Source organism: Ylistrum balloti, unplaced genomic scaffold (assembly GCF_031769215.1).
Source record: "Ylistrum balloti isolate Yb309-2 unplaced genomic scaffold, AGI_CSIRO_Ybal_v1 Utg369648, whole genome shotgun sequence".
Taxonomy (NCBI): Eukaryota; Metazoa; Mollusca; class Bivalvia; order Pectinida; family Pectinidae; genus Ylistrum; species Ylistrum balloti.
This window is the reverse complement of record NW_026781905.1, coordinates 480,135-503,175: the sequence shown is the minus strand read 5'-3', so window position 1 is coordinate 503,175 and position 23,041 is coordinate 480,135. Positions and strand designations below refer to the sequence as shown.

General features: G+C 33.7%; 2 protein-coding genes across 4 annotated transcripts in view; one reads left to right on the top strand and one right to left on the bottom strand.

The window, feature by feature from the left end:
• LOC132556119 (carnitine O-palmitoyltransferase 1, liver isoform-like) overlaps positions 1 to 12,446 on the bottom strand; it is a 29,392-nt gene extending 16,946 nt beyond the window's left edge. The window contains exons 1-3 of the mRNA XM_060220508.1: positions 12,322 to 12,446; positions 472 to 626; positions 166 to 288 (exon numbers count right to left, since the gene is read on the bottom strand). Coding sequence (XP_060076491.1) covers positions 166 to 288; positions 472 to 626; positions 12,322 to 12,446 — 403 coding nt within the window. The remainder of the gene's footprint in view (positions 1 to 165; positions 289 to 471; positions 627 to 12,321) is intronic.
• Positions 12,447 to 13,034: 588 nt separating this feature from the next.
• The window catches only part of LOC132555873 (uncharacterized), a 28,183-nt gene continuing 18,176 nt past the window's right edge, over positions 13,035 to 23,041 (top strand). For 2 of the 3 annotated variants that reach the window (XM_060220253.1, XM_060220236.1), the window contains exons 1-11: positions 13,073 to 13,173; positions 15,165 to 15,249; positions 15,499 to 15,783; positions 16,935 to 17,164; positions 17,821 to 17,929; positions 18,960 to 19,115; positions 19,656 to 19,744; positions 20,604 to 20,774; positions 21,280 to 21,459; positions 22,128 to 22,359; positions 22,623 to 22,830. In XM_060220253.1, the coding sequence (XP_060076236.1) occupies positions 15,504 to 15,783; positions 16,935 to 17,164; positions 17,821 to 17,929; positions 18,960 to 19,115; positions 19,656 to 19,744; positions 20,604 to 20,774; positions 21,280 to 21,459; positions 22,128 to 22,359; positions 22,623 to 22,830 (1,655 nt within the window). In that variant the 5' untranslated portion in view covers positions 13,073 to 13,173; positions 15,165 to 15,249; positions 15,499 to 15,503. Of the gene's footprint in view, positions 13,051 to 13,072; positions 13,174 to 15,164; positions 15,250 to 15,498; positions 15,784 to 16,934; positions 17,165 to 17,820; positions 17,930 to 18,959; positions 19,116 to 19,655; positions 19,745 to 20,603; positions 20,775 to 21,279; positions 21,460 to 22,127; positions 22,360 to 22,622; positions 22,831 to 23,041 lie in introns of those variants that run through there. The other variant, XM_060220245.1, reaches the window with a different exon arrangement.

Sequence of the window (23,041 nt, the reverse complement as noted above, 5' to 3'; positions counted from 1 at the left end):
TGGATTAAAAGTTCAAAAATAAAAATTTTGAAAAAAAATTTGATAGAGAAAAATAAACACCATATTTGCTGATTCCCTTGAATCTTTGTTATCTTTATGAATTTTGACAAAACTGTGAAAATTTGAATTTGTGAGAAAAACAATCTTTATCATATCAATACTTACATATCCATCCTGAGTATGAGAGTAGAGTTCGAAGCATGAATCTTCGCATGTACAATAGAGCAACGAAGAAGAGGAATCCTGCCACACAACTTGTTAGGAATGCTCTAATTACAACAGGGAAACCTAGAACAGAGATTGAGACAAACCATCTCACTGACTGCTGTATACATTCATAGGCTTTATGTAAAACCATCTCACTGACCACTCTATACAGAGTCTAGAGGTGAAAATAGACTCCAGAGACTAGAGACAGAGTCTAATGGTGAAGTCCTTACAGCATTCTCAGATTATACAAAAGTTACTTACCTACAGGTATAGACAGAGTATCAGCTAGACCCCAGAGTCTGGAGGTGAGTCCTTTACAGAATTCCCAGTCCCAGATCATACAGCAAGACAACAGCAGTACCACCACTGCAAGGTTGTATAGGGAGGTAGGCCATAACCCATTGTATATCAAATTTCTGGAAAATATAGAATCAGTTCTGACTGGTTATTAAAGTGTAACATATATCATGCTGATATGGAAAACCCATGCCTTGTTATAATATACTCAACAAAAAAAGAAAGGTTAACATGTTTCCTTGGCGAATACCTGTAAATGAGTGAAAAAAAATGATGTTTGTGCAATATTAGAAAATGGTAATGTTTTACATTACAAAATCCAAGGGGGTTACCAAAATCATTCAAGCGTGAAAGTCTGTATTAGCGAAAGAGCTGCACGAGGTTTTCTGCGACTAACTTGTATCTTCGCTTGAATTTCATAAACATTCAAACTGACAACTGTTCCTTAGATCCTCAGGACTTCAAAATCACCCAATCTTGCTATCTATCAACTTTATCATTATGCCCCGGCTGTCACAAGTACAGAGAGAAACGGCTGTAGGCATGATCCAGACTGGGGAGTCTCGCCGTCGAGTTGCACGGCATTTTGGTTGCAGTGTTAAGACAACTTGACAGTTAGTAAGTCATTTAAACCAAACTGGGTCAATATCCGATCGTCCCCGAAGCGACCCTGTAAAATGACCACCAGGGATGACCATCGCATACGATTAATACACTTGCGCAATCGATTCGTAACCGCAGTAGAGACTACAAGGACATTGTTTGGGCGTCGTGCGTATCCCCAAACAGTCCGCAACAGGTTGAGGGCCTACCAATTGAAAGCGCGGCGTCCCTACACTGGACCCAATTTGTTGCAACGTCACCGTAATAATCAGAACTGGACCTGTGTTCACCGTTGTTGGGCCTTACGACAGTGGAACAATGTTCTGTTTTCAGATGAGTCCAGGTTTTGTCTTCAACACGATGACGGAAGGCGCTGAGTGTGGAGGCGACGAGGGGATCGTTTTACGAACTGCTGCGTCGCAGAACGGGACCACTTTGTTGGCGGATGTGTAATGGTTTGGGGTGGTATTTGTGGGGGGACTCGTACCAGTCTTGTTGTGTTAAATGGCAATTTAACCGGCATTCCATATCGGGACAAAATTTTAAGACCAGTGGTTCTGCCATTCTTAAGACACCATGGCGTTGGTGCTATTTTCAAACAGGATAACGCACCAGCGCACACCAGCAGCAGAATAACGTACAGGTGTTAGATTGGCCATCTAAATCACCTGATTTGTCACCGATTGAGCATGTCTGGACCATTCTTGGGCGACGCGTGAGAGAACGTCAAAATCAGCCGTCAAACTGGCCCAAACCTTAATCGCTGAATGGAACAACATCTCTGCTCGAATTATCCGCCGGTTCCATGCGACGACGCTGCAATGCTGTTTACTTCGCAAACGGTGGCCATACCCATTACTAATGGTGTTACCTTTGAAATTGACCCCAACGTCCTTCACAGTCTAATAACATCAACTGAACGCAAAGTTTTATAATGAACCATGACTGCAGTTTTATCAGAATTGATCAATTACTTTATTCGTACATGATTGGTAAGGATTTATAAAGGGGTTGATTAATTAATCACAGAATAAAGTAGTGTTACCTTTCTTTTTTTGTTTAGTATAAGCCCTTCCATATCTAATGTTGTTTAATAGAATTACAAACTATTGTACTATGTTAACAAAATAGCCTCTTCCTTAGCCGTAAATTACATTACTAAAGGATTTAATTTGCAGGAGGGGCCATCTGATGAATGTGTCAAAGTTAAGATATCAATCCTTTGGTGTTATTTCAGTAACAATAGTCAAATTGAATAACTTACCATATTCTGGCTGTAAATTGGCTAATTATCAAATTTATGTAAATCCTGACTGAATTTACTTGATTACATGTGTATACGTCTATCATCCTGTATCTTATGACATTGATCCAGTTTTTAGTTCAACCTCTATGTATATTGTGATTTCTTGATATGTCTGATACATATCTTACACCAATATAGTTAAAAGACATTTAGTGTTGACCATCATGAACCTATTCATACAAACTAATCATATTGAGTTGTTCATTAACGCATAACAAGCCAAAACTTTTTCAGTATTTCCCTCAAACTTGACCAATGACTTCTGTAGGATATGTAGGTTTAACTTTATCATATTATGTATTACAAGTTTATATAATTGTATTTTATACATTCTGGTGGTATGTGTAGGTGAGACACTTTATCATATTATGTATTACAAGTTTATATAATTGTATTTAATACATTCTGGTGGTATGTGTAGGTGAGACACTTTATCATATTATATATTACAAGTTTATATAATTGTATTTAATACATTCTGGTGGTATGTGTAGGTGAGACACTTTATCATATTATATATTACAAGTTTATATAATTGCATTTAATACATTCTGGTGGTATGTGTAGGTGAGACACTTTATCATATTATATATTACAAATTTATTTAATTGTATTGTATATATCCTGAGTGTAATGTAATTCATTCTGTAATTCCTCTATCTTACTTCTGTAATAGATCTGAGACCCTTACTCTGATATGTAATTCTGTAATTCCTCTATCTTACTTCTGTAACAGACCTGAGACCCTTACTCTGATATGTAATTCTGTAATTCCTCTATCTTACTTCTGTAATAGATCTGAGAACCTTACTCTGATATGTAATTCTATAATTCCTCTATCTTAGTTCTGTAATAGATCTGAGAACCTTACTCTGATATGTAATTCTATAATTCCTCTATCTTAGTTCTGTAATAGATCTGAGACCCTTACTCTGATATGTAATTCTGTAATTCCTCTATCTTACTTCTATAATAGATCTGAGACCCTTTCTCTGATATTTAATTCTGTAATTCCTCTATCTTACTTCTGTAATAGATCTGAGACCCTTACTCTGATATGTAATTCTGTAATTCCTCTATCTTACTTCTGTAATAGATCCCTTTCTCTGATATGTAATTCTATAATTCCTCTATCTTACTTCTATAATAGATCTGAGACCCTTACTCTGATATGTAATTCTATAATTCCTCTATCTTAGTTCTGTAATAGATCTGAGACCCTTACTCTGATATATAATTCTGTGATTCCTCTATTTTAGTTCTGTAATAGATCTGAGACCCTTACTCTGATATGTAATTCTATAATTCCTCTTTCTTACTTCTGTAATAGATCTGAGACCCTTTCTCTGATATGTAATTCTATAATTCCTCTATCTTACTTCTATAATAGATCTGAGACCCTTACTCTGATATGTAATTCTATAATTCCTCTATCTTAGTTCTGTAATAGATCTGAGACCCTTACTCTGATATGTAATTCTGTAATTCCTCTATCTTACTTCTGTAATAGACCTGAGACCCTTACTCTGATATGTAATTCTATAATTTCCTCTATCTTACTTCTGTAATAGATCTGAGGACGTTTACTGATATGTAATTCTGTAATTCACCTATCTTAGTTATATAATAGACCTGAGGACGTTTACTGTTATATAATTCTGTAATTTCCCTATCTTACTTCTATAATAGACCTGAGGACGTTTACTGTTATATAATTCTGTAATTTCCCTATCTTAGTTCTATAACAGATCAAACTTTGTCCTGTCACTATTTACAGTACAAATGTACTGACTACTGATTGCAGTCCTAATCTTTGTTGATGTACAAACTGTGACTCTGTACTCTGTAAACCAATATGAAGGTGTACCATATTTTACCTGCACTAAACCCACACAACACAAATACCAACACATGTTAATATATAGCCCTGTAGTATGCCAATTAATCTTTGAGTTGGAGCAAGGTAATGTGTTTATCTCCTGCTCTTCTGGCAAGATTGTAGTATGAGGTTTACCATGCTTATCTGAAACAAATCAATTTAGTGAGTTACAGCCCACCTCCCCCACCGACACAATGTTTCATGAAGGTGAACACAATAGCCTTAGTATGAGGTTCCAAAGTTATGGTGACTAGAAATGTAGTAGATAAGCTTGGAAAACTTTTTTTTAAAGTACCTATAGGTCGAAGGTCAAAATATAGGTCTGACAGAAAGATAGATGGACTTAATGCAAAGCTACAATAACTCAGGTTCTCACATTAATGAGGAAAATTAGCAAGTCCATGCACCTGTTGTTATAAGTTTAACCATTTTAAGCTGTGCAAATCTTATAGGCTTAGAGTAATGTAATCAAAATTGAATTCCATTTTCATCCCTAGTTATTCCTGCATTGCCAATGCTTTGAGCAGAATTTCCAACAAATTCTATTTGCCTTTTTCATAAAGTTTATATAACAAGTCCTTCTACCTGACTTGAGTTACTTAATGAGGTTATGTAGATCCCCTGGGCTTACTGCAGAACAAATGCGTTAATCACACCAGGTTTAAATCAACAGTCTGGGCCTATCAATCAGACATCTTGACTTCAATAAATCTGAACTTTGACAATTACGAGTCATCAAACTTTGATTTATAAATATTTGCCCACCTACATTTACCACACTTTAAACAAGGGAGATAACCTAGATTAGGAGTCTTAGTCCAACAGCACTAGGTTTACTAGGTGACCTAATGTACTGCACATTAACAAACAGTCACTTTGAGGCAAGGTTTCCTTGTAGTAGCTGGTGGCTACCTCATTGAACAAGATATGGAAGGCCCATCACATGCAATCAAGAGTAACTTGAATTGAATGTCTTGCCCAAGAACCCAACCACATCTGCACAGATCTGTATTTTGCCCAGCTTCCTGAGAAATACAAACTGCCATCTTCACCTGAGGTTACATAGGCCAATGCCCTGACTGGCTGAGCCATCATGACCTCTTTAAAAAAATAATGCAAAAATCAATTATCATGTTAAACATTTTAAGCAACTCATTGCAGATGATGTTAAGTAAGAAATACCATTGAGTCAAAAAGGCTATCTCAATAGTATTGTGATAGTGAAATTACTATTGCAATAACAGCACAATAGTTTTTTACCTTTGAAAGATTACTTTTTTTTTAATAGTTTATATGTTATTTATCCAATACATTATCATGCTACTCTGTGTTACATGTAGTGGAACTCATACACAGCTGGACTCAATACTGTACAATGTTATTTCATAAAGTATTAAGTTTACAATAAACTTAGTATCATTTTCATTTTAAACTTTTTTCAGCTCTAAAAAGTGAATAACAAATACAAAAATACACATGATTATATCAATGATATAATTATTTGATTTTGAAAATAATTTTGATAAACTTTACATATTGTAAGCAGAGCAGTGTTGATATATATATATATATATATACGCTATTAAAGGTAAGGAAACAAAGCTATATTCCAAATAAAACAGGAATTTTTGTTGTAAATAATTATGAGACACTTCAGCATTAATTTCTATGTAATGATAATACTGCCATGCAGCTGTTTTTGCCTCTTCATTAATTTCTATGTAATGATAATACTGCCATACAGCTGTTTTTGCCTCTTCATTTTCAGTGATATTGATAATGCTGCTACCTCCAGTCATGTTGTTTATCAAATTGGTCATTTCACAGATGTGTGTAAAACATGGACCCTGAGTTACAGAAGTCCTTACCTCCTTTAGACATTGAAGACTTAACGAGATCATATTGTAAACAATAACTATACAGCACTTAGTTCAGATATAAACTCTCATTGATGTTACATCTTAAGTTAAGTTCCCATTGTAAGTAAGTGGTTTGCGTGTCTCTTGTTCTTTTTCTATCCCCGATGGAAACCTGAAGTCGCTTCCATGAATGAAAGAAAGCTATGCAGCTGTTTGGCAATAAATTGATGAACAAGATGTTTTTATAAAACAGTATGCCCCCAGTTGCAACAAAATATTGAAGTTGGACATTAAAACTGTACTGTGTAAGACATGTACTAATTACATGCACACTTTGTGAAACACTTATGTCTACATTGTGAAATAGGTTAGGCCAATGTTTAAGTTTTTCAAACATAAGTAAAAAGTCGCTGTCAAGGTCATATTGTCAAAATTTTTTGTACCATGATAAAGTCCTTGTCACACCAAACACACATGTCAAATATGAAAACAAAACCTCTTATGATGCAATAGTGATGGCTAATGAGAATTTTTTTCAAATTTAGGTCAAAGGTCAGGGTCAAGGCCACATGGTCAAACATTTTTGTACCAAAGGAAAGGTCTTGTCACAAGAAACACACATGCCAAATATGAAAGCCCCACCTCTTATGGTGCAATAGTTATGGGCAAGGTTAAAGTTGACACCAGACAAACAGACAGACAACACAAAAACAATATGCCTCCAATCTTTTGATTAGGGGGCATAAAAATAGGACTTTCAAGTAGCATTTTTGTTAAGTTATAAAACTATCATTAATAATTGATAGCTAAACAAATGATCATGATATTTATTGATCTGAAATTAAGTTATTGCTATTAAGAGCAAAGTTACCATAATACCAGGTACATCACTAATGTATCAAAGGTTAACACCATTTTTTCATTATCAGGAAAGATGGGAATCCTGAAAATAAATACCACAAAAAAATATTCATATTCAGTAGAGGACTGAGGTTTATTTTACATTAGAATATTGTTTGTCCCAGGAAATAGCTTCAAAATTACTCACAAATATTTCATGGTTTACAGTGTTCATTTAATGACAAGACAATTATGTGACAGCAAACACAAAACTGAAACCACTCGTTCTATAGGTCAATGTGATTCATACATAATGAATTGCTAACCTAAGTGATACAGTGTGATTCATGAGACCATGAACTAAAGCTACAAACAATTATTGATTTTTGTTACATGATGACTTATGATGGAGCTATTATATCATAAATATCTAATAAATTACAACATGCAATAATAATCAGATTAGCCATCTTTTAAAGCATTCTACAGTAATATACATCTGGCTTTAAGACTACAGTATGAAAAGTGAACAAAGGGCCATAACTCTGTGTTTATAGGTGACCCGGCTTTTGTGTAATACTTAATAGTTAGGGTCACGCTCATTGTGATTTCCTAATTATCGGTGGATCAAAAAATTCCCTGTTGCACCACGGTAACCGGTAATCAATATTCATATTATTTTTAATTCTTCTTTTTTTAAATCTGACCCAAAAAACGTACCTGCGTACTATACCCCAGTGCAAACTATACCTGCAAATTTACGGTACTTAGTCATTGAAACATACACTCATATCTTGACACCTGCTGACATACCCTGAAAGCCTCATTTTCTACAAAGTGACTCAGTTTCAGTCCCACCTTCACAGGGTCATATTTTGACAGCACCTGGTGTCTTTTGTAGAATAAAGGTTGTAGACTGACTCTTTATCATACATGTAATATTGTAACAGAGGGTTTCGAAAGGCATGAGATGAGGCATTTTTTTTTTAAAAACTCATTTTGGGGGAAAAATGGTGAAATGGGAAGGAAATTTTCAGTATTAAATTCCCAGTTTTAGAATTCCCGGAAGGGACATGAATAGGTATGGATCACCTGCCCGACCCAGTGGATTTTCTGGCTTCCTTGACAGTAAGATCCCTAGTATGCTTCTATCCGGGCCAACAAAAGTGATTAATATCAGCAGATAGCTTGTTTCACAATTGTTGACTAATAAACAGAGTTCATATCATATCATTCTAAAAGTGCCTGCATGCAGAATTTTGTATGTATATGAGGAAGTATGTATAAGGTAGTCAAGTGCATGCCTACGTAACTATACCCTAAATTTCTGGTCAATACTGCCTTGTGTTTAGATCAGACTGATAATGAATCTCTAGACTATTACTCCCCAGCTGTACCCAAGTACAAGGACAAACTGGACATCATTAGCCCCCTAAATCAGTACTGAAGTCTGGAACTAATTAGGATTACCTTCTATAGATACTACAAAAGAATTACACAGTAATATCTACAGGGCAGATATTATTGTTGTTAATGGTTGGTCAGCTTAATGGATAACTTACTAATACCGTATATAACCATAAATAAGCACTTCCCAAAAATACGTCCCATCTTTCATTTTTTGCAGAATCATCAGTTTCTTTAGCAAACTAAAAGTAGGTCATAAAAAACTTAAATACACCCCCCCCCTCTATTTTTAATACTAAAACTTTACACTAGCAGATAGGGTTTCTTTGAGGAAAAAACAGCATAGTAATATATATCCCCACCATTCAAATTTGAAAACTCTTAACCAAATCCCCACATATTTAAGTCCATTTTTATATTAATTTATAAAATGTTCAAAGTTTGTATCCGATGAATTACTTCTTCACATAAAAGTTACAACAAACCAAAAACACATAAGACCCTTGCAATCAATAAGTGCCAAATATAAAAAGTTAAAAATTCCAGAAAGACAGCTTTCCTACTGACTTGCCTTTTATTTTTAAATGAAACACACACAAAAACCTACCATCTAATGAGATGGTTATGTGTGAGTACTTCAGCCCAGTCAAGACAACAGAACACCTTTCAAGCTACCAAGAGTTCCATGTACCCGGGTATTTGATCAATAGGGGGTGAGGTGTGCTTTATCAGTTTATTTTTTGGCTTGACTATATGGCCAGAGATTGAATCAAAGGATGACAATGTAGCCAAAAAGAATTTTACATGATTAGAAGGCCTTTACTACTGAATAAAATTGGATGTAAAAAAGATTCACAATGATATAGAGTATTACATACAAACATATCTTAACAACCTCTGTTTAAGTTCCCTTTGTAATGCAATTCTTTGGAATTGAACCTCTATCTAAAGGTCATCTGTGTATACAGACCAGTTTTCTCTGCTCCCTGGAGTGGCCTTTATAGACAGGTTTGACTGTATGTAGATATGAATCATAATTATAGTGACCTTTTTAAAATTTAGTTATAGAATATTTGAGAGAAAAAAATACAAAAATGAGGCTGCAGACAAATAAACATTTCCCTCAGATGATCAATTTCTCCAATATTACACTGCACAATGCACAATATAAAATCATCTCAGAATTGGTTTAAGTGTTAGTGTTTCTGTCACATATCCTGTTTCTTTAATATCAAGTATTTTGTAATTAACTTAATGAAGCAATCTATTGTATAGATTTCCAGAAATAACATATTCATCACCCAATATGCCTATTATAGGTAATATTTAATTTCTGTTCAGGAAATGTTTTTGTCCTCTAGACTTACTGGATTAAATTTGTACATGCATATCATAAAATCTTTCTATCTGACAACCAAATAGTGACACCTGACAAACCTACTGAATCTAGGACATATAAAATATGGCAGACTGTGCATGCATTGCTCAAACATCTACAATGAATGCAAAGAAAATTAATTAATTTTAATATAATTTTATGCAACTTTTTGTAAACCTATAGTCATAATACATGCATATAGATATACAGTCTATATCACTGTAGCTTAAAGCATTATTTAAATCAAAGGGGGTGATAGACAATCCAAATGCAGTTCTCTAGATTTTCAATGTGATTTTACAAATCTCCAAATTTCTGTTTATAGTGTATAAGATTTATTGACATTCAATAGATACCATTATCCTGCTTACATTGATATTATTATCAGTACACCATGTAAGCCCATCATATCAAACATTTTTTAATAGTCTATCAGGATCAGACAGATGTTTGAGCCAGTTGAAATACTGTCCTAAACCTGAAATCTCACTGGCCAGATTCATGGATAGAAAAATCACCGGTTGTGAGATATTATAATTGTATTTCCTGATTTCACTAGTTCTGTATGCCTGAATGTGTTTTTGTACACATACCATTGTTTTGACTGTCTGACAGCTGGTCTACTTCCCGATAGACCTAGATATTAAGTAGGACTCCAGTACAAAGTTTAACAGGAAGTGTACTATATAATGATATACCTGTCAAGTACTAGTGCCATATATATATATATATATATACACACAGTGGTAAGTTAGAATATAGTGGCCTAGTTACTACACAAATCCTAGTGTAATATCACACTTTAAGTTTACAGGGGGTATAAATACACAAACTAACTCCATCAAAGTATTTTTACCAGGTAATATGTCAAGCTAGAAGGAAGGGGGACTTATATACACACTCTCAATCAAAGTAATGAAGTGGGTTATATTTACCAGGTGATAAGTCAAGACAGAGGGAATGAGACTTTCAATATAGACACACTTTCAAAATATCATCAAATTAATCAGATGGACTCACTCTGTATTATTTCTCTGATGGATGATAAGCCCATCTATATATCTATCATCAGCAGAGATTTACATATCGATATTATCCTATCTCACATGCATTTTCATAACAATTCACCAATCCAATTGATTCCACAATAATGACTGGCTGATGTGGATGACGATGATGATGACAGTCTGGCTAGTAGAAGTCTCTGGTTTCTTGTTTTGGACTGGTAGCCTCTCTATTATAATGACCCAACGAAAACAAAACACCCACAGAATTACACTGCCATGTCTTCAAATGACTTACTTATATTACAAGTTTAAGCTAAGCTTGTTTAGGCTGTTGTTCATCAACTGAAGTGTATATTTTTGAGATTTAGCCAGTAACATTTTAAGACTGTGACAGCTCAGTCCATGAGCTGTGGTTTCTGGTATAATATTCCTTCATTCCTGAGGCAGTTTTTGATTCTCATAAAACTGAAAAACGAACCTGCCTGTGCTGTTGTGCTCTTGTCTATGGACAAGACAAAATGCCTTGTATTAGTTGCTGTGAATGGCATGTGACAGGCGTATCATTTATTATTCGGTAAGATAGCCAGCAGCAAATACAAAGAGACATTGTCACTAAATTAACCTTGTATACCCAAATTACTCTGGTTGTTCACAAGGTGATAAATCCTAACAAAATAAACAAGTAAAACCAGACCCTGTCTCATACCTTAGTGAAAGTAAGTGACTACTGTATATAGGAAAACCCCTGAACTGTTGATTACATCAGATTTTTTTATTTTGTCTTTGTTGAAGTCTTTATACTAATAATTCTTTATTTTCAGAGGGTAACATGTACAAGGACAGATGTACTCATTTTCCAGAAAAGAAACTTCTACTTGTTGATGTCTTTTACAATGTAATTTTAAAAAAAAATACAATGTGTATGTCATAAAACCTCTGTTTCATAAAAAAAAATGTATTCTGTCAGAAAACGTTACAACCTTCAAACAGTTAACTGGAATTGTCAATACAGAGGAAATTGAATGTAAAAGATTTTTTTTTGGAAAATAATCATAATAATAGTTTTTGCATCATTCATGGTTAGAATGAATTTCAACTTTCATTTTCATATGCAAAAATGTAAAACACATTCTGAGAATTTCAGTGAGATTTCTAACAAAAACGTGGATAAAATCCCTACCTATCTCGGTCATCATGAAGTGATCCAGGTTTTAGATTGTTTTGTAGCACTAATTTGGAGAACAAAAATTTAACAAGCTCCTGTGGAATTGGGGGGAAAGGTTTTCACAGTCAAACGCGTATCACGTTATTTATTGGTAATATTGGTAATTTGATCTAATTTCGATAATAAAGCAAGAAGGAATATTTGTTTAAAGTTTTGAAACAATTTTGTGGGGTATTTCATTAGCTGTGATCAAACGCTAGATATACCAAGATAATTATTATAAAACAAGAAAGAACCACGTATCTTGATAACAAAGATGACGAGAAGATTGTGGTAGTCAACGTAACCAATCGTACGGATAGGATCTTACCGTGTTCTGTAAAAGCGACGTGCAAGCGAACGCTTCCATTCCTGGAATATATCACGCTTCTGTTCCTCTTCAGAAATAACATGGGATATTCTAGGTTCTTCCACGGCACAACGAGCTTCGGCCATCTCCTACAGCTCTGACGGAGGAAACACAAACTTCTGTTGTTCTCCTGTCTAATGAGCTTGTAAAGTTGTCTGCTAACAGTTTCTAATTAAAATTTATAGGATTCACGCATTTATACGGACAACGAATTTCTTAAAATATTTTATATTTCGTCACTATTCTGTGGATAAAGCCATACTGTTGTAATTATATTGTATTAATGGAGAATATTTTATCCACAACAACAGAAAAATAACTAAATATAATTCAAAATTCCAAAAGGTATTCCATTTAAAACCTAAAATTTGTAAAATAATTTACATTTTGCAGATGCCCTTGTCTTTATCGATGAAATGTTTGCATCGATGGCAATTAAAATATCTAACGCAGAGCGTGCTGAAAACCAAGATAATATCAGAATAAAACTCTCGATACCAAAGGGAAATGATAGAATATCGAAATATCAAAAATAAAAAAGAATGCGTATTTCACAAATTTTAATACTCCGATCACATAGAAATAGGATATTTCTTTTCCGTTGTGGCAGAAAACAATTTTTAGCTGAGTAAAAATATGTATGTCAATTTCTGTCACGTGACTTTTGGTGATCGGAAGCTGGCGAGCACGGTAACAACCGAAAGGGTCTTATTGTGATCGTTAGTTTATTGAGCATTGACTTTGATTTTTTGACTCGGAGCACAATTCAGTTCAACTTAAACTACATTGCACATGTGCAAATAGCGCGAAACGGTGAAGTATTTATGCAAAAATCATCTTTGTTGTAATGAAAGGGGTTTATTATTGTCCGCCATCTTGAATAATATTTTTGGTACTTTAATCAATGATTTCGTAAACGTATCATCATTTTAGGTTGTTGGCCACATGTTATGACTTATTTACATCATGATTTATTTTAATATGATGCATGTGATGTGTCATAGTCATTAAGATAAAGGTTTGACGTTGTCTGTCAGTATCACGTGGGGAAACATTAAGAGTTATGTCCCTGTGACCTACTTTTCAGACATTATAATATACAGTTTAATTAGAGGATCATTGAACTAATGAGAATGGTTATTTGAAATTTAAGTATGCTATAATTCCAATACATACATTCATACTTTTATGAAGATTATTCATAAGATTTGTTTGAGACATTTCTCATGTATGTTAAAAGAATTTGCATCTTTTTCTTACACTGTTGAAAAATTAACTTGTTTAAATGGAAGAAACGGAACTAAAATATTAATGAAAATGTTTTGTTTTTAAACTTCTGCTAATTCTCTTCCTTTTCTGCAATAATGCTGCAACATTTTTAATTACACCATTTGATCATATTTCCTCTGAAAGGGACATCACTCTGTTTCATTTTAAGGTAAATGATAAATCTGCTGCATTCGCTACATAAGGTGATCTGCAATTAAAATTTTAAATTAATGAAGATATGAATCAGGTTTGACATCTTTTTCACAATTTGCCTTGTGAATATGAAATTGTTGATAACATCGAGGTTTTTTAAGTGAAAAAAATAATTGCAGATTGTTGTATAAAATCTTCATCAACATTTAGAAAGGATTCCAAATATTAATGCTACAAAAACAGGTGAATATTGTCTATTCTGTTGCCATATGCAGATGCACAATGATTGCTTACTGGTCAAGAAAACAGATTTTACAAAGTAAAAATACCAAACAAACAAACAAAAAATTTTTTAAGTTATTAAGGTACATTGAAAACTAATTTACCAGTCTCCTTCGTTGATTTCAGGGTTTTCACTTATTTTTCATAAATGATGTCCTTGAATTTGATTTGCTTGTTACATGCGAGCTTTCCTTTATTCTGTGACCTTCCAGTGAGTTCTTAATCTTGATACTATAATAAGCCCATCTTTGGAAATAAGCCTATCTATAAATACTACTATTTAGTAAAATTCCTAACAAATACCTATTTAATTTTCCTGTAAGCGTACCTTCTGTTTTCATTCAAAGCTGTAATGTTTTTTTTATTTGTTCATTTTATGTTTGTAAGATTTTATATATAGACATATATGCATGTGCATTAGACAAGACATGCATACACTCGGACAAATCCACCCTTGGATACATCAATACATTACTTTTATGAATAAATTCTTTAACATCATCATTAAAACACACACAAGTACACTGTTCCTCTTCCACTGATACACATACAACCATATAATATGAAGGAAGACAAATTAAAGGAGTAAAAAAATTAAAACAGAAACATTAAGGACGACCCTCTGTGAAAAATACGATACAGGCGTCAAGTTTCTTCATGCTCAATACGTGTTTAGAATTTGTATCAGTGTTTGAAATCAGATTAAAAGTCATCATAGATGATTGGTTAAAGAATTTGGTGTGTTTAATTATTTCTTTTGTTGTTTGTCAGTTTTCGATATTTAAATGGTGAATAATTCCAATATAATTTGATAATACCAACATGCATAATATTTCCATCAAATCTCAAATTATCTTGGCTATAGGTTGTCAATTTTTGACAAAAAAATTTGAATATAAAGATAACACTAGTTATGCTTCCCCTTGACTTTTAAGGCCATTTTTTAAAAAAGGAATTTTAAAGTTATGATTTTTCCCCTATACAAACCAAAAATTGAAAATTTTTGCCAATCTACTTATCCCAAATTTAAAAAAAAATAATGTGATAAAGGAAATATATTTTTTCTGTTATGTCTAAATTACATTTCATTATGTTTACAGATTTCACCATGTAGAACCCCTTCTTCTGACAGCCACTGACTGCTACAGTAGTCAGAATTTGGTATATCAGATTCAGGTACAACAGGTAAATATAGAATCCTTGCTCTGTTAATAATCCCATCTATATATCTGATCGTTCAGTAAAATTACAGAACAATGCTGTTATATTGTCCTGTTTGTAAGCTAATACAATAGATTACAACAGGATGAAATTACTTCTTTTTTTTAAGATTTTAATTTGATTTTGATCAGACAGTGAAACATTAAACATAAACAATTAGATATTTTGCACCTGTTAAGATGACACAATATCAATTTGTCTTTCCTTTTTCAGACAAGATGGTGAAAAGAAATTCAAACACGCGAGCTCCTCGGCGGAGTAGCGGACGTACCATTGGGCTTGAGTTAATGATGGATTGTCAGAATGAGGATCTGTCACCAGCACAGCTCCAGTACATGAAAAAATGTCGTCTTGAATTTGACAACGCCATGGCCATGATTAAGGCTGCTCAAGCGAAAGCGAGGGCTGGGAAGGCGACAGTTTCTGTTCAGAAAGTTCACATGAAAAACATTCCACCACCCAAAACGATGGGTACACCGCTAAATCAACAGAAACAAGGTATGTACTTGACATTTCATGTAAAGTCTTAAGAAATATTAGGGTTCCATACGGGAAATTACCAACATGTCAGAAGAATTTTAATTCCAGTTAAAAATTTATGAAATAGAACAAAATTTGATCAGGTCTATTTTTAATGGTGATCACTGAAAATACACATTAAGAATAAGAACAGGTGTATGAGATGGGGAAGTATCTTCTGCTCTAAAGTGTCTAGTAAATCTTTGAATGAAGTGGTCTTTTTATTTTAAATAAATTAAGTAATAAAAATGATGTTGGGGCTGGAGTTTTGATTAAAGAATTTATTTTATCTCAGCCAGTTAGAAATAGTAGATGCATCTGAACTATTAAGTATTTATTTACAGCTCCTGTGTGTAACATAACTTTCAGGTAACTGGTAATCAAATAAACATAGCAATTTGAAAACTTATCAACAGAATCTGATTTTTGACAAGGGAGGTAATTCAAAACTAACGTCCAGAAAGGTGTTTAGAGGGATGGAAATTAGGCCTTTAATAGCTGAAATAAGTATGTATTCTTCATTCATCGCTTAACTTGACTTCATATCAAGGTTTTACATTTGAAATTTTTTCTTTGCACTAAAATATACATATAATGACTTGCAAGTATAATAAATATCAAATGAAAAAAAACTGCCGTATGTTGTTTTGTTCAATTTATTTTGACAACATTTAACCATTAATATTGGTTCCTATATCCATTGTCAATGTAATCATGGCTTTATAATTTCAAAGTTAATTTGATAGTGTGAATATTTCTGTTTTGAAAAATTCTATTATGAACAAATTGATTTCTGTTTTATCTTTAATATAACTTCAATATTTATTTGTAATAACTGTGGCATTCATTGTTTTATGAATTTCAAATTAATTACATAGTCATAAGTATGAAAAATAATGATTTTGAAAAGTAGACCATTTAAAATTTCTGTTGCTATTTAATTTATCTGTATGTTATTACTAAAACTTTAATGTTTCATTTGAAGAACTTTCAGCATTCATAGTCATATGAATTTCAAATTAATTTGATAGTATAAATATATTCATTTTTAAATAATAACTTGTAGGTTCTAATGTTTATGTATCTGCCTTAAATATTATTGTAGTGCTTGTACGTTCTCAATTATATAGCTCAACGATCCACAAGTCCTGACGTTATCTTTGTGGGGGAGAGTCCGCCCCCTCCAACTCAAAAGACAACACAAAAGACTGTGACTCCTGCGCCCCAACCACAACCCCCACCTTTATCCAAACCTCCAGTAATCAGCAACAATATGCAGACATCTGCCTCCATGATGACTAACGTTCAGTCTGGGGCTCCACAATACATCCTTAGGGGCAGCAACTTAGGAAACAACATGGTAGGTAGACTCAAGGGAAATAATCGGCTCTCTACCACTTTATTTACGGCACAAAACTGACTCTAGCTGTTGGTAAAATAATGATTTAAGGATATGCACTCAACGTAATGAAACAGGCCAGTATTTTTATATTTTTATCATTTAAAGTAAAGATTTAATATATGGGCTTTTAAAGATAATAGAAAAAATTGTAAAAATTCCCATTTTCATAACCATAGATCTTTTAATGTTTGATTTGTTGAATGTTAAAATATGAATATATTATCGTTCTTTCATTTAGTATATAAATATATTTCCTTTTCCTATCAAAATCTTGGAGAGATTTACATCCAGCAGCAGGGTTATTAATAATTTTGTTAGTAGTAGGCTGTGTAGTGAATGTAGGAGGCTGGCCTGCCGTGTACGCGTAGTCGTGTACGGAACATTATTACGGAACTGGATTGGTGTAGGCGGCCAAATGATCAAAGTAGCCGGTCAAATTGGCCGGCGACCGGCTCTTATGGAAAAACCTGCAGCAGCATATAAAATATTATCCTTTTCTTATAAGAGTATGTGGTATGTTATGAAGACATAGTGTCATAGTAATTCATAGCATGTGAATGAGAGAATTTAATATATAAATTTTGAGTAACATATAATTGATTTAAACTTTACAGCAAGGTCCCCTGCGTCTTGTCCCTATCAGCTCTGTAAACCAGTATCATCAGCGGCCTCCAGTCCCAGTACAATTCCAGGTGCCAAAACAGAATGTTACAAATGCTGTTGGTAAGATGATTTGTATATGGATATTCATGAATATCGGAATTACTCTGGTGTCTGTGCCTAAGTAGATTGGGATACAGTGAACATAAATTTTTGAAGCTTTTTCATCTTCGTGGTTGCTCTTTATTACCCAAACCATATATCTGTGAACTGATCAAATCTATATAATGATATAAGTAGATGTATCAAGTTATATTTATCTCATGAAGTGGTATTTTGGGAAAACCATGAAAATTGAGCCCCACATAAATATCTGATTTGATGGTTACTAGAGATGTAAGGATCTTCGATGCATCGTGAACAACAAACCACATTAGTACATCTTGTGATATAGAATTGTAACGTGAGATCTGGAGATATGGCCGTTTGCCATTTTTTGGTTGATTAGACCCATTGCTGTCAGGTTCATGATTATGGTGCAAGTTTTGTTTTCTGGTGGAGTGTTCACTACTCTCTATGGAAGTCCTCCGATGGATGAACTAAAATAGTCTGCATAATATGATGATATAGGTGAACATATAACACTAAGTTGCAGGGCTCTCAATCTGCCAGATTTGGGGCCGAATATCCCAATGCGAAATATTATCTTTTTTCCCAATTTAGACCCCAAGTTTTCCCAATTCTAAGGAAAACACCATTATTTTTCCCAATTCAAAGGGCCCCGGGCCCCAGTCCCAAAATGGGGTGTGAGAGCCCTGAGTTGTGAAGATAAACTACCCAGGAATATATATATATGTATGTGTGTATTTCATTGTCTGATAATGTATTCATTGTAAATTAATAAGGTTCAATACATACATTTTAACTTTTTAAGGTTGTCAACTTCCGAGGTTTTTATTGGAGACGAGTGATCCGCTTTAGTCACACACAAACAAATTTCAATTCCTGCATGGTGTCAATTTCCTATAGTAACTGAGAAAAACATTATAATTCAACTAAATTTGAAATATTTGTTTTCTTATTCTGTAAAGTTATATATTAGACATATTGTTGTTAATATTTAATGCTACATGTGAGATATTTTTGTATACAGCTACCTCGAGGAATTCTCAGTCTACGGCGATGTCAGCAGCATCCATGCTTGTCAACAGTGCAATCATGGCTAAACGCCATCTGGAAGGTACCCAGGACAGTGCCGGACCAGCTAAGAAAAAACTCAAGAAACCTGGGGATGTCGTTGATACAATTGGTACATACATGTTGACAGTCATAATAATGGACCAGTTCTCAAATTCAATAATACTCGAAATTTGTTATTTTTACTCTGCATAATTTGCTTCCAAAACTGGTCAATTATTTTCTTCATAAACCCCCCAAAAATATCCTAATATCCTATTCAGTATGCAGTATTGATGAGGGTGTGTGTTAAAATCCTATGTCATTTATTATCTTCTCAAAACTCCCCAAAATGTCCTATTCAGTATATTGATTGAGGGGAGGTTTTAAAAGTCAGATGGTTCATGTTGGAAGTGTCTTAATTGTGCTAATATAATTCAACAAGATGTCCAACAAGATGTCAAATAAGACTCCTAGTTAACATATAAATACCTTTTATGAAAATAAAAAAATATGCAAAACTTTATTATTAGTATTTAAACAGTTGAGGAAGGCTTGGTAAAAAGTCTACTTATAGACATCACACTCGTCTGTCTTGTTAAGAATATTTCTACTTATAGATTTTGTTTCATTGGTGTTTTTCTGTTCAGACGAAGTACTTTTTGTATTACAGGAAGCTGGGTGCCCCTGGATGAGTACTATTATGGTAAAATGGAGGGAGATCCTTCATATGTAGAGGAGAAAGGAGAATACAGATTCAAGGTTTGTTACACTGTCAAGTTCACAGTATTTCAGGATTTCATCAGGCCTTTTATAGAGTTGCACTCAAACATTAAACTCTTATCAACAGTAGTGATGGAAACTCTGTGAAAATCCAGGATGGAAAATAGTTTAAAATCAGATTAGCTTTCCAGGGTAGTTGATTGATAATATACCTGGCTGGCTGTGTGTTTAATATTCACAGAAAGTGAATGTGTTCTTTGTTGAAGTAATATTTTCATTTGTAACTATTTACTAAAATACTTTCTTACCTAAAATTGACACAAGATTGAATGTAATCTGTACTATGTATATTGTATTTTTATACATGACACAAGAAAATCTAATAGTGCTTATGATCATTTTGAAAAATTATAATTAAACAATCAGACAATTAAATCTGATCATTGCCCCATCACTAATAAACACCATCCCTGATGACAGAAACAAAATATCCTACTGATTCAACTCTAACAACCCAGTATAATGAGGACAGCAATGATGTATAGAATTTAGTAAACATCAGTGTCTCAATTGTGATCTGAATACTTGAAAAAATAAAAACTACTTTATGCTTGAATTGATCAATTAATTGATGTTAATTTGATACAATTTTAAAGCCTGATCGCCTTTTTACAAATCCATCATGACAGCTACAGTAACACCCTACAGGAACTGTAATTCTTAGGGACTATTATATTTTAGGACAAAACTATCAGCTCTACAATAAGATACGTAACTGGTAAAATTTGTACAATTTTTATGCAAGTTTCAGTCTGAATTGTTGTCCTGAATTTTAAAAAATGCCTTCAAGCTCAAACTTTGTAATGTCTGTTGCATGTTGTTGTTGGGCTGTTTACAGTGCTGGTACTGCTCGAAGATGCTGTACAATAACATTAAGGCCATGATGCACATTCAAGGTCATATTGACAGTGGAAAACAACATAACCTTGACCTTAGTGACCTCACTCAATGTAAGCACTGTTACAAACAGTTTGACACGCCGTTTGAGATGCAGACCCACGTAGAGAAGGTGAGTGTGCTGGATTTCTATACTAATAGTAAGACAGTGTTAATTAACTATTGGTAATGGACTGTTTAGAGGCAAGTCTTTCCAAAGATCTCTTGATCAGTCAGCTAATACTTCTTTTAAAAAGCGGTTTTGCTCCATTTTATTTTCTTCTTTTCTTTTTCTTTTTTTGAAATTTTAAAATTTCAATTAATTGTTAATATATTTTTTTATTGATTAATTAATTATTGTTATATTTTAAATCAAATTACAAAAGCTCCCCATTATATGATAGATAATTCTAGAAAAAATGTAATGATTGAAATATCAGTACAAATGTAAAGGTAAATGGGAGTAAATTATAGTCTGTTTCATAATTGTTACAAGAAAGTTATTTATCTCTATATTAATGCTACATTCAGTGTTACACTTGTGATGAAATAAATGAAAATGTTAAAACAAAAAAGAAAACAAAATTCAACACTACTATAGTATTGTGAGATGCTAATTCACCAAAATTATTTTACAGGTGCATATGAATGGAGCAAATGTTCTGCTGTGTAGGATATGTGAAAGGGATCATGAATCTCGAAACGCTCTCACACACCACATGCGACAGAACCATAATGCCTGTGAGATGCCGTACATCTGTCACCTGTGTAGTTTCAGGTCCTCAATGTACAGTGATGTGGTCGACCACTTTAAAAAGGTAGGTAACAGACGTGCTCAATGTAGTAAGACATAGCAGAGCTGTGATTGGCTGGAGGTTCCCATGGTTTCTATTGTGACGTCATAAATTCATGACATCACATGTATTGTGACATCACAAAAAAAGAAGATAAAAAGTGAGAAGCTTACCAGTGTAGAATCAATATTGATGAGATAAAATACTGTTTACAAGGCAAGAGGAGACTGTCATTGTTAGTGGAAACAATTGCCTAATATGGAGTTAGATGTTATCGTCCTAAATTTTACTAGGGGAGCACAGTGATATCTAGAAAAAATCTTTTCTTGATTTTCTAATTGATTATGAAATTTTTGACTCGTTTACAAGAAACCCTATTCCTATTGGAAAAAAAGACTCATTCATTGAATGTTTTCTTCTCAATTTCCAGGTGTTTTGTATGTGCTATTTTAATTAATAAGTCCTAGTAGAAACAACAATTCATTATTTCATGAATTTCTGTTTTTAATATATCTATTAAAAGATTTATCTTACTCTATAGCTTTTGTGCTGACCAAAAACTTCTGATGCTGAAAGCACTAATTTCTTGTTAAATGTGTTTCACTGACCATATTTTCATGTCATTTAAGTATTTTGCTTGTTTGTTGACAAGTTTTACATACCCTCATTGTTAATTGTGATTTTCCTTACAGAAACATGACAGTTCTCCCCACATTCTGTGCCTGTACTGTCTAAAGGTGTTCAAGGTGAAGTTTGTGACCTTGGGCTGGGGTCAGACTCAGACATATTACGGCCATCTCCTCAAGCACCAGTCCAAGGCATCCACTAAGAAATGTACTCTGTGTCGTCTCACTTTCTACAATGTTCCAGATGTCAAGGCGCACAAGAAAAAAGATCACCAAGCTAATCATAAAGGGGTATTAGGTAACAGCCTCATGTTTTTCTTACTTATCCAACTGTAGTAAAGGTGTCAACTCATTATTTAAGATTCATAGAAATTTGACTTTATTACGAGATGGTATACATTGTTGCTGATTGGTTGGTTGCAGATTCCATTTCTCCTCCTCTCAGTGTTCTTGCAGCGTTTTTATTAGCAGTTAAAAAACATGGATACGTTGTCTTAACCCCAGGCAGTTTTTACCTTAATACCCTTCATTTTAAAAGTTTTTTTTTTTTTTTTGTGACAGGACCAAACAATAGGTACTCTACACCTGGTCAAGTGATGATTAAGGTACCAGAGTCAGGTCTGCAGCCAAAACCACAGAGTGTGAAGTCTCTGAACGCCCCAGCAGTCAGTAAAGTGTTAGACTTTGGAGGAACTCGTTTCCCCACAGTGGTTAATTATCTAACCTGTCTGGAATGTAAGATGTCCATGGGCACTCCTGACCACTTCAAGTAAGTATTCATGGCAAAGAGCTAACTGGTCACTTCAAGTATGTCATGCTTGACCGAACTCATCAGTCACTTCAAATATGCTTTGTTTAACCAAACTCATGGTCTCCATATATAATCTGTGTTTGACTTAAGTTGCTGGTCACTTCAAGTTAATTATGTGTAACCAAACTTCCTGGTCACTTTTAGTAAATCATGTGTGACCAAACATACT